The sequence below is a fragment of the Accipiter gentilis genome, chromosome 23 (assembly GCF_929443795.1).
Source record: "Accipiter gentilis chromosome 23, bAccGen1.1, whole genome shotgun sequence".
NCBI classification, from domain to species: domain Eukaryota; kingdom Metazoa; phylum Chordata; class Aves; order Accipitriformes; family Accipitridae; genus Astur; species Astur gentilis.
In genome coordinates, this window is record NC_064902.1 from 20,148,288 (window position 1) to 20,160,421 (window position 12,134).

Genomic DNA, 12,134 nt, shown 5'->3' on the forward strand with positions numbered 1-12,134 from the left:
CTTTTGAATATCCATCTGTGCAGTAATAACAAATCGAGAGCTACTGGGGCAGCGGAAAGGCATCAGTGAGGACCTTGCCTGTGGTCACACTCACAAATTAACAAAGTACCCCTTGACAAGGTATGCTATAAAATCTCTTAACTCACTAGAGTTACAGGATAAGAAAAAGTCTATAGATTCCAGCCCACCTGCAAAGGAACAAAACCAACCTTAATCCTGTTTTTCTTACCTTAGAGTGACCCATGTGCTGCTCCAGCCTCTTTTTTCAACCACCAAACGAAACTTCAACCTTGTGTTAAGCAGCCTCACTTCAGCTACTTAGGGTGACCTGTCTCCTAGGCAAGCACCCAGGCATATCTGAGTCCTACTTGCCACCCAACCAGGAGAATTTATGTTGTTTCACCCCCTCATTCAAAGACTTTGCAGCTTTTTTTTTTTTTTTTTTAAAGTGACCAAATTTCCCAGGGGGGAATTGTGGGCAGGAGGATGTAGATGAGACTGAATTTCAGCTGGGTTTTCTCCAGCTCAGCAGCAGAGCTTTCCCTCCAGCTCCCTCAGGCTTACAGGTGCGTGCTTGCTCAGCCAGCTGTGCACCCACAAACCTGCAACACCTTGCTTCACCTTTCCTAATAAGCATGTAATCAAATTAAGGCAGCAACTCATTATATGTGGTGGTATCCTTTCCCAAAATGGCTCTCTGTTAACCCAATAGCTGGTAATAAACACAGAAACTCCTCCAGGTTTGTGTGATATCATCATTATTCTATAGCATATCTGCAACATAAATATTAATATAATATTAAAAATTAATGCACACATTTCTATTAATAATTAATAATATTACTCCAATATTAATAAAATTAAGCCAAACATTGGCACAGATCTCCTAAGTGAAGTGAATAAAGGAAAGTGTTTAAACGAGGCTCTCTCCTAACAAACTACGCGTACTGGAGAACGAGACTTCTCCCTTCCACAAAGGTGTTTCCAGGGCTGCCCAGGGTTTTTTGTTCTCTTTTCTTGTCTGATTTCTCTTGCAAGGGTCTGCCCCCTTCTTTTCCTCCCAGGCAGGCGAGGAAGCTGGTCCTGACCTGGGATTATTGCCAGGGCGATGCTGAGGCAAACCGAGCAGCACAGGGGGCTGCGGAAAACCTTTCACGGCAGAGCCGGCTCCAGGCTGGCCACCTTTTCCATCGTTCATATTGAGTCCGGTTTGCTGTGCCCCTCAAGTCAAAAGCTGGCTCAAGGGAAAAGCAGAGGGGCACGCGTGGTCATTTACGTTTCAAATACTTCTTGTGGTCACTGGTTTACCTATTATCACTGTAAAGCAAAGGGCTTCCCCCCCCCTTCCTCTGCAGAAAGAAATGAAAGGCACTTTGCAGGTGTGCTTGCGTTAGGAAATCTCCCCCAGGACAGGAGAAAAGATAATTGATTAGGACAGAGTTTAGGAAAGAATTGGGATGCAAAAGCTTAATCTTCCTTCCAAAATGATCTCTCAGATCAACTAACCTTCATTGTGAGTGTCAATTAATGAGAATTAAATTACTAAAAGGGGAACCATCATACTGATTGCCAAGTGAATGTAGCGGGGATGTAGGACAGCGAGGTTTTGCCTTTAGCTCTGCTATGCCAGCAGCCACGCTCCCGCAGCAGGCAGGGCGGCTGCGGCAGGGAAGGTGCGGAGAAGTCCCTTGGAGGCAAGTGCAGGATAATGTCTCTCTCAAAGAAGCACCTTCCTAATGCCCTGTCCAGGAGCATCTGCAGGACTCGAGCACTTCGACCTCCTATGGATGGTGTGAACTTTGATCTTGTGTAATTGGGGCTGTTCTCATTACCCAGATAAATGCCTAATCCCACAAGTTAATTGGCAGAAATTACAACTGCAAAGCTGCTCTGCTCTTGTCTGATAAACTCTCCTAGGGGTTCAGCATGGCAGGTCTAAGGCAGTCATCAGATATAATTGTCCACTCATTTACAGTGATACAAACCAGGATTATTACCTTCAGTGGAGTCACTGGTGATTTATGCCAGCGAGAGATGAGAAGCAGGGCTGGCGTTTCCTGCTATGGTTCATCGTTTCGAGCACCGAGAAAATGTGCTTTGGTAAAAATGAATGGAGCAAGAGATGGGACACATACACACTTGGGCTGCTTCTATTTTCCTTCTTGATTCTCCCTTTGAGTGTAAATTGAAGTCCATGGTATTAAGCTAATTTTATACTGATAGACATGGACAGAAAAGCAAAAAAGACAGAAAAGTCTTTAAATCCAGGTTATGGGAATTTCTGCAGTGCTCGTGTGTCACTGCATTAGCATGGGAATGAGCTGGTCTTTCACCAGCACGATTCAGCCCCTTGGGTTAGCGATGACCCCCTCTAAGACTTCAGATCTAATATAGGCACTTTGTACCTGGTTACATTAATGCAAACCACATATAAAATTACCATTTGGTGGCACCTCAGACTTCTTTTTTTTTTTTTTTCCTACAGGACCTGAGTCTGTTGCCACTTGCACAGCTGCTGTATCGCCACCGCAAAGGGTGAAGTAAAATATATAGAGCCCTGGGGTTGGGCTGTCTTGAGCCAGGAAGATGCAATCCTATCTCTCAAGACATTTATTTTTCTAACATGTGCAGGATCCACAAGGATCTGGCAAAATAGCAAGTCCAGTTGTTCCTTTCTGTCTCCTCAGGGAGGCTGTGGAGCCCAGCGGGAGGTACCTGGTAAACTCACTGGGCTGTTTCTCATCTTCTCTAAGTAATGCAGGTGTTTGGCTTAATACAAGCATGCTAACTTTTCTCCCCCCTTCCCCATCGTCATCAGCAGCAAAGCACTGATTGTTGAAAGATGAATGACTTCACTTTTCCAGTTCCAGCATATGTTTGCATGTCTGAGAGCAAGAAATGTGTGAAACTCACACAAACTATTGGAATTCCAGCTCCAGGCATGACAAGTAAATATGAAGTTGCACAGCATTTCATAGAAAACCCACAAATTTGATGTTCACTGGGCTAAAGTTGATTCTTTGAGGCACGTGCCAAGAAAAACCTCTTGTATTAGCTACACCAAGATTCCTCCATCATCTAAGACTGCAGCTTGGTTGAGGAGTTCATGCCTTGTAAACTGCTGAGTTTCCCTAAAAGCAGCCAGAGGCATATAATCTTTTGCTAAGCTATCCGTAAGCAGCTCTGCTAGCTTGGGTGAATCGAGTGTGTGATAACAGATTACACTGAATAAAAATGGAAAACCACAATGACAAAATAATGTTATAATATTAAAATAAATCAAATCATATACTGCCGTTATTCTGATACAGAATTTTTACACAGCAAATTTGATACATATACAAGAAGTCAGGCAGCCCATTACAATAAACTTCAGGGTTCCCTTTTTAATATAAACTACATCTTAATACATAGTTTGAGACGATCAGGTAGTTTTACACCAACTCAAGTAACAACAACTTCTTCTCATCTGGGAATACTAAAATAACAAAATCTTTTAATGCTTTGAATATTGAAATGCTTTGGTTCCACCCGCCACTTTTAAAAAGTGTAAAAACTACATCTATTGGTTAAACTTTTACCCTAGAGGTGCGCCTAACTTACAAATACAGTTATATTAATAAAGATACGAAATGTAATGTAAATACAGGTTTTTGGCAATTGTCATATGCTTGACACTATGCAGTTATTCAACTCTCAGTTCGATTCAGGCATTCCAAAAATGTAAAAAAGTGGCCAAAGTTTTCCAAAACTGACAATAATCTTGGATGTTTTCATTCCGGGGTTAAGCTGGAACCATGAAGGCCACGAGACGGTTCAGAAAGCGTTAAGCTCCTGCCCTCAGAAAGCAATATTGCTTTAGCAGATGTCCTTTTGCTCACCCCAAAATGAAAGCATCCGCCACCGCGAGTCCTGAAAACCTCGGCCACTACAACACAGTATCTCATCTTAATGTTGGTGAGGCAGGGAAGTACGGTAAAGGGTTTCCCCTGGCAAGTACCTTGTTCATCACAATAACAAGAAAAAGACTACGTCGAGTGGCTCTTTGTAGCGCAGAATAGCTCCTGCTAAAAAAAGACATCTTCTTTTCTGAAGTCCGGTAAACATTTGAATTTGCTGGGAGAAGTCCGTACGCAGGCCAGGCCGGGAAGACACGGGCAGGTGTGGTGCATCCGCCGTCCGGAGAAGGGAACCTGGGGACAAAGAGCACGGACGTCAGGGACAGGGAGCACAGCAGCCGTGGTGCTTGGGGGGCGGGTGGATTCGGGTGAAGAGTGGGGATACGGGGGTAACTCCCTCCACGGCGGTTAGATCCCCACACGCTGCAGCATGGGGGCTGGAGAGCAGATGGCAAAGCCAACCCCGTAGTATTTCCCGGTCAAGCCACAGTTAAGAGCAAAATATAGCAGTCCGTGCTGCTGTGTAAATCTACATCTGTGACACATGTTCTCCATTTACTCCCGTTTCACAAAGGAGTTTGTCGTGAAACTACACCGGCCTTTAGCATCACGTTTTGCGGTGTTTACTGTGCAGGGGTTTCTGCTTGCCCCGATTCCTGTGTTGTCGTACGGCACAGAGCAGCCCGTCAGCCGCGTAGCAGGACCCGGGAACCGCAGGATCCCATAGTAATTCAGGCTGGAAGGGACCTCAGGAGGTCATCTCGCCCAACCTCCCGTTGAGCAGGATCCTTTTCACCACAAGGCAGAGGTTTCTGAATTCATTCCACCCTCCTCCAGCCACGCCGTGTTGCAGGGAGCACCCATACGGACTGCATTACACAAATGTAATTGTGCCACGACGCGCATACGTGCTGACACTCGCTAACAACTCGATCACGAGCTCTGCCTTTTACAGGAGCCGTGCCTCTGCCAGCACAGGAGCCGAGCCCAGCAGGACAGCCGGCTGGAACAGCATGGCCGGGAGCTGCGGTGCTGCCGGCCGGCAGCACGCACCGAGCATCCGTCAGGATGCAGCGAGGGAAGCGCGGAGGTATAAAGCCACTGCTGCATGCCAGGCAGGAAGCCCTAATTCCTTCCCTTCCAGATTTCTGGATGTTTTGAGCCTGTGATTTTAATGTTCCAGGATTGTTTTGTGTCGGTGTGCAAATTTTCTCTTTAAGAAAGTCCAAGGGAGAAAATCCCACACTTTCCCCCTGCGTCACACCAAGGACCTGCCCGACTCCAGTGACACCCCATCAGGTATGTGGGGGTTAGCGGGGGGCTCACATCGCCTGCAGTGCCCTGGGCCAGCACCAGCCCCCTGCCCAGCACCATCTGAAGAGCAGCCCCAGAGCGAGGGACGCCGTGGGCTTCCCCATGCCACCCACCACGGCCCCTCTGCCCCGGAGAGGCCACCGACCACGGGCGCTGGGGACTCCCCATGGGAATCACACCTCTCGGGTGCCCACGCACAGCACTGCGGAAAAAAAATAAAACCCGAGCTGCTCAGGCTGGTAAGGCTGACTCAGAGGTACCTCTCAGCCCTCCAACAGCTCAAGTGATTTATTCAAAATGCTACATTCGCTGCGAGGAAACGTTCCTTTCAGCGGGACTCCCACGCTGAAGACGTGGCTTAATAACGCACCCGTTTGGGGACAGGCAGCGGGTGTCAGCTCCGCAGGACGGGCGCTTTGCCGGGGCGCGCAGCTTCTTTACCGGGGCAGGCAGATCCTACGTACCCGCAGCCGGTGCTGGCATCGCCGGCTGAGCTTTGCCACGCCCTGTGCCCGGCACCGGGTTTTACCTAGCGTGAGGCAATGGGGGTTTGTGGGTGAAAAGGAAACGAGGGACCTGCTGGGAGAGACGTGGGGGGGTGACGTGGAAGGTGCAGAGCGGCAGCAAAGCCACCCCTGTGCCGCCAGCTCTGTCTGCTGACCTGCCAAATCTCGCCTGCCCGACCCTGCCTGCAAACCCTGCCTCGGCAATGCCAACGGAGATTGGGAACGGCATCGAGCCAACGCCATCTAGTCGCTGAGAAGGAAACTAGAAGGTGGAAATCCAACTGCCCAGCCATCATTCCCAGGGTATCTCCAGGCTCCTCTGGAGGTCCCCAAGGCGGTGGCATGGCCGTGGCGGTGGCTGCTTTGTACCTGACCTGCTGGCAAAGGAAAGGTTTCGGTGCTCAGGGCGATTGGTCTCCCAGCTGCCCCCTACCCAAATATGGAGGGGAGAGGAACCGTTGAGCAAACTCTCCATCCTTAAAAATACCTCATTTCACATACTACAGTAAATCAATTTGCTTTGTGTTTGTCGTAAGGAGCAGCGGGGTGAGGAATCTAAATCTAAAATTAACCTCATAAAGCTTATAAACATCAGTGACTATGACTGTAAGTCTGGGGTGGACAGGCATCTTCTCTGATTGTATTTATGCAGGCAATTAGTTTAAAATATATCAGACAGTATAAATTATTGCCCAATAGCAATAAGCTCGTAAAAAAACTAAACAACCTAGAAGACAATTTCTCTTATCCTGAGACTCCTGTTAATGTAAAGAGCCCTTACAAGAAAACCCTGCTACATTACATAGTAAAAATGAGAATTCGGTCCCCAATATCACAACAGAAGATTTAAAAATTCAACTGTAACAGAACAGAGCCTTGAACTTCCTAAAACTGAGAAAATATACCATAGATACCGATCTGAGAAGGCAGGCATTGGATGAGAGAGCGAGAGAGGCAGCTAACTAGCTGCACATTTATAATCTAAGTTTATTGCCTTGATATCTTTCGTATGTGATGACTCTTGGGCCATACTCTTCCCTGAGGATGGCTCTGAAGACCACCAAGTGCTCAAGCTCCTTGGTAACATCCCATTCAGTCTTTTGTATTACTTATAAATAAGCAGCCTTTTTCATACTACAAATAATATATATGGGGTTTATAATATACATTTAATTATGTGGCTTTAAATAAATGTATTTGTTAATATCATTATATTAATAATAGCGTGTCATATAATAAGGTACTAATATGTAACTAGTATCATATATATGTGTGTGTATAGATGTAGACACACATATATATTTGAAATTCATAGGTAGAATAGAAGCAAAGAAAGCCCGTGGCGATTTTTCTCAAGTACAAGTGTGTGTCAACGCCTTCTCAATGGCTTTCGAAGGCACCAGTGGCTCTCAGCCTCTGGAGCACATCAGCACATTGCTGTTTGACGGCAGGGACCGTGCTGCAGTGATGCACCAGGCGTCCCGACACCAGCTGGTGACGTTTTTATGCTTGTGATGGGATCTCGTCCAGTTCCACCCAGGTCGGTGCCATTTGCTGTGCTCACAAATTTCCTGCTCGCACACGTAGGCATTGACAGGGCTGGGCTCGGGAACTGCTAGAGCTGTTTCAGATCATGTAATGATGCAAAACAGCAACAACAAACTAATAAGAAGACAATCTGGGAATTCTGTAGTACTTTCCTCCTCGGATTCCCTTCAGCATAATTTTGACAGTAATGTATTTCCTTACGTAGGTACCTGCAGTGCTATTTCCATACAAATGCAAATAGCTGGGTACCATAACGCATGGGATGTTTCCCCGCCTTTTCACCACGTATAGTTTTTATGCAACGTGACGTACAGTGCAGTATATTCCTGTTTCTTTGTGCCCTGCCAGCTCTGGTCCCACAGCCCCCCCAGTGACATACTCACTCGGTGACTCAAAGGATGGCACTCCTCTCCCAAATTTCCCATCGGCGTGCACATTCGCAGGCTGCGGATCCAGAGGCTGACGGCACAGCACATCCCTCCTCCGCACTGCTGGTCTCGGTCGCAGGCCTGGAGTTCAATACAGCATTAGGCAAAAAAAATTAATACTAAATATGCGCCAGAAATAGGGCAGATCGGGTGCTCAAGAGCTGCCTCTGGCACCCCGCAAGTTACGATAGCTCGTTAAGGCTGAGTAAGAGGATTTAAGGCCGATTTGCAATACTTGTATCTCCCATGGATCTGAACGTACAGGCTCCTGGCACGTTTCAGAGTTGAGCCTGGGATCTTTAAAGCCGTGACCACATACAGAGCTGCTCAGGGCCAAATCCAGGACAGACAGTGATTTACAGTCCCAACTTCTGAGCACTGACGGACCGTGGCACATCGCATTCTGCCTTCCCAGAGCGGAGCCCGGGTGAGCTCAGGCAGCTGCACGGACCAAGCGCACCAAACAGTCAGGAATCTTGTCGTACGGAGTAGCTAAGATAGGAAATTTTCTATTAATTTAAAGACTTTTAAGTGACTATTCCTTCTAGTTTCTTATGATAATATCTTATGGTTGAATGCCTTTGCAAACGCAAGACTGCATGATAGTTTTATTAGAGAAGTCCAAGTGGAAGTAGCTAAACCAGAAGTTTAAATATGGATTCTGTGGTTCTTATCTAGAATTACATGTAACTAAAAGAGGTCTTAAACGTGTAATAGAAAAACCTTTGCATAAGTTTCCACATCCCAGAAAAAGCTACTGTGGTAGCATTCCCCCTGCAAGGCAGGGGGGAAATATTTCAGCCACTTACCCAATACAGCTTAGATAAGCACAAACCAAAACGCAAACTACTGGGTATGCTTTAAAAACCCCAGAAACCATGAAGAGCAGTGGACACGTTAGGGTTTGGAAACAGGTTACTGCACATCTTTTGCCTATTTTTTTAACCAAAAGTTTATCAGACTTTTTATTATAGGAATTCAATGCAAAAAAACGGTCTCCTTCCTCCAATGAGAAATGCCATTAGTTAAAGGTTCTAATTACACCCAAAAGATAAGCTTAATTAACTCGCTACTCTCTTAATGTCTGACAGGAGGAGTGACAGACCAAAGGCACTGGTCAGCAGTACATAAACAGGCAACTTGTAAAAATGCACATAAAAGATGATAACGGCTCTGGGGAAGTCTGCGTATCAGAACAAACATTCGCTTGAGGAAAAAAAACTTACAGCTCTTACCTCGGGATTTACATGATAAATGCCATTAGACTGTACTCTACTGGGTAAATATTCTAGTTCAACCAGCAGAAGCCTGATCAAAATATGTATTTACAGATCAGCCAGTAATTTAGGAAAAAGCTGTTGCATTAGGGTCAAGCCATTAAATAGTGTGCGTAACCCAAACAGCTAGCGCCCCTCCTAAACACACATTTCACGAAGCAGACAGCTCTATGCTACAGGTGAGCCCAATCACACAGAGTATTTACTTACAAGACTAATACGACCATAAAATGACCACTACGGCCTGCCAGGTAGATAACGGTTATTTTCTAACCTCTCTCTCCCTCTCAAAAAAAAGCACTCTAATGGTCTAATTTTGCTGTAGTCACAAAAAACCTGCAGGTCCAGTGATTTTGGCTGCCCCTGGCACACCGGTGTCCACTGCTCAGCTGAAGTCACAGGCTCTGCTATTCCTCACCGGTCAGCTCCTGACTCCCTTTTTTTTTTTTCCTCAGTTGTATATCTCAAACCCCATCCATCTCTGTGGGCCCGGTCCTGGAGTGAAGTACCACTCAGCCACAAAACAGGTCTGAGTTATGTCCTGGCAAGCAAGGGTATCTAAAACACCGTGCTGAAAAGTTTAGTTTTAAAAATCACACACGCGTATATACATCTGGCAGAACTTCTAAGGCTTCCTTTCCAAAACTGTATGACAAGTTTTGAAAATATTCAACCCAAATGCTCCTGCCCGCACCTTATCTGCAATGTGTAATTCGTGCCACTACTCCTAACCTTCACAGGACACAACATGAAGGACATTCCTCTTTAGCACCCCACTTAAACACGGGTTTGTGGAAAATTCAGCTCAAGGAAAAAGTCCCAGGTGAAATGCCAGCTCCAAAGACGACTGAAGTCAGCACATGAACTGCCACTGAATTGAGGAGGGTTTGAAACAAGTCCTTAAATTGCAAAGGAAAAGCACCTTTCAGGCTCAGAGGACGGGAACAGGAACACCTACGTCAGCTCTCATCTGAGATTTGCCCATTCATCAGAAGCCAAAAATGCATCAAAGTGCTTTAAGCAGAAATGCACTGCAGTAGTTAATAAAGTAACATTTCCTAGTTCTAATCTATTTTTACTTTTTGAATCTGCTTTATCCTTGATCTATTATTCAGTGCTTCACCATTACTTTATTTAATGGATTAATTATGCTTTAAAGGTATAGCCACAACTCTAATAACAGATTTCTATAAACTGGTCCTCCATTGCCGGAAATATTTCTACTTAAAAGGAACTTGAAATTCTCAAATATTAAAATAGTTCTTCACACTCTTTGCTCTGAAAATTAATCAGTCCTGATCTGACGTCCAGAGAAATGCCTACAAGCTGTTTCATGGACTTCAGTGAAGTCCAGACAGGGAGCCTCGACAGCCACGGAGTAATCCGCTGCTGCTACAACTTCTGATGGTCACAAAAGACGCGTAAGCTCTCGAAGGAATGCAAGTGCTGAGTTATTAATCCAAAGCAAACACTAAGAAAAAATAAATATCCTTTTACTTAAGAGTGATGCAATGCTTTGGGTTAAATAACGACTTTGGGGAAAAAAAAATTTTTCACAACCAAAGTAAATCTTAAGCCTAAAAACAACAACAACAATAACAGGGGACTCGTTTGCAATGGGTGACTATTGAGGAAAAAAAGCAGCAGAGTCATACTCACAAAAAAAAAACAAACAAAAAAAAAACGGAAAAAAAGAAAAAGGCAGGTTTTTTTTCGATGATTGCAATACCGGTGCCTGCCCTGTAAGCGGTAGGACTGGAGGAACTGGAGGAACTCGGGGTGCAGAAGCGGGCAGTGCCGTGCCCGGAGCCGGGTCCCCCCGGGGCAGGTTTGGGGGCAGCCGGGGGGGGGGGAACGGACACACGGGACGGGAGGGCAGCCTCCAGCCCTGGAGAAGCAGCTGGAGTCTCTGCACACTGACGGCCCAGGCTAAAGACATCCCTCCCCCAAAAAGACAGACCCCTCACCCCAGAAGCCCCCCAAGTCCCGGCACCGCAGAGACACACCCCCCCCCCCCCCCTCCCCAAACCCTGGCATCCCTCATCCCCTGACCCAGCCCTCCCTTCCCCGTCCCGCTTATCACTTCTCCCACCGAGCCCCCCCCAACTCCAGCCAACCCCCCCGTCCCCCCCGTCCCTCTATCACCCACAGCAGACAGACCCCCACAACCCCCCCCGGGTCCCGTCGGTGCCGTCCATCGGGTTCTCACCCCGGTGATGACCGCGCCGTACCCCGCGGCCAACAGCAGCAGCAACACCAGCAGCAGCAGCAAGGAGCGCGGAACGCCGCGCAAGATCCGCATGTTGCCGGCCCGCGGTCCTTACGCTCCCCGCTCCCCCCCCCCCCCGCGGTGCGGTGGTAGCGGAGCCCGGCGCGGCGGCCGCCCCAGCCCGTTATAAAGCCGGGGGTGGGGGGGGGCTGCCGGCGGTAGAGTGAGTCACCCCCCCCCCCCCCCCCGCTCCGCCCTGGCACGGTCCGCGGGCGCGGAAGGCTCCGCGCAGCCCTGCGTGGCCGTGGGACGGGACGGGACTCTGCGGTTGCGGGGGGGGGGGGGGGGGGGGGGGGGGGCAGTTCAAGGAAAAGACCCAGGGGTGGTTGTGGGGGGTGGCCCTGAGAATGTAGCGGCAGCCCTCAGCAGGTCTGGGGGGGTGACAGACCTCAGCAGGTTTGGGGGGGTGGGGGGGGTGACAGCCCTCAGGAGGTTTGGGGGGGGGTGGGGGGGTGACAGCCCACATCAGGTTTGGGGGTGTGGGGGGGGTGACAGCCCTCAGGAGGTTTGGGGGGGGTGGGGGGGGTGACAGCCCACAGCAGGTTTGGGGGTGCGGGGGGGTGACAGCCCACAGCAGGTCTTGGGGGGGGTGACAGCCCACAGGAGGTTTGGGGGGGTGTGGGGGGGTGACAGCCCACAGCAGGTTTGGGGGTGTGGGGGGGTGACAGCCCTCAGGAGGTCTGGGGGTGTGGGGGTTACAGCCCACAGCAGGTCTGAGGGGGTGAGGGGTGACAGCCCACATCAGGTTTGGGGGTCTGGGGGGGTGGGGGGTGACAGCCCTCAGCAGGTTTCGGGGGACATCCCTCAGGATGTTGGGGACATCCCTCAGCAAGTCTAGAGGGTGATCCCAGGGCTGGTCGGGGACACCCTGCAGCAGGTCAGGGACATCCCAC

At 48.5% G+C, this 12,134-nt stretch overlaps 1 protein-coding gene across 1 annotated transcript; it reads right to left on the reverse strand.

The window, feature by feature from the left end:
- Positions 1-3,342: 3,342 nt before the first annotated feature.
- Positions 3,343-11,279, reverse strand: PROK2 (prokineticin 2). The gene is made up of 3 exons (XM_049827097.1): positions 11,182-11,279; positions 7,651-7,776; positions 3,343-4,193 (listed from the first exon to the last, which is right to left on the reverse strand). Exons 1-3 carry the CDS (start codon positions 11,272-11,274, stop codon positions 4,068-4,070), a joined length of 345 nt encoding a protein of 114 aa, XP_049683054.1. The 5' UTR covers positions 11,275-11,279; the 3' UTR covers positions 3,343-4,067.
- Between the last annotated feature and the right edge of the window lie 855 nt (positions 11,280-12,134).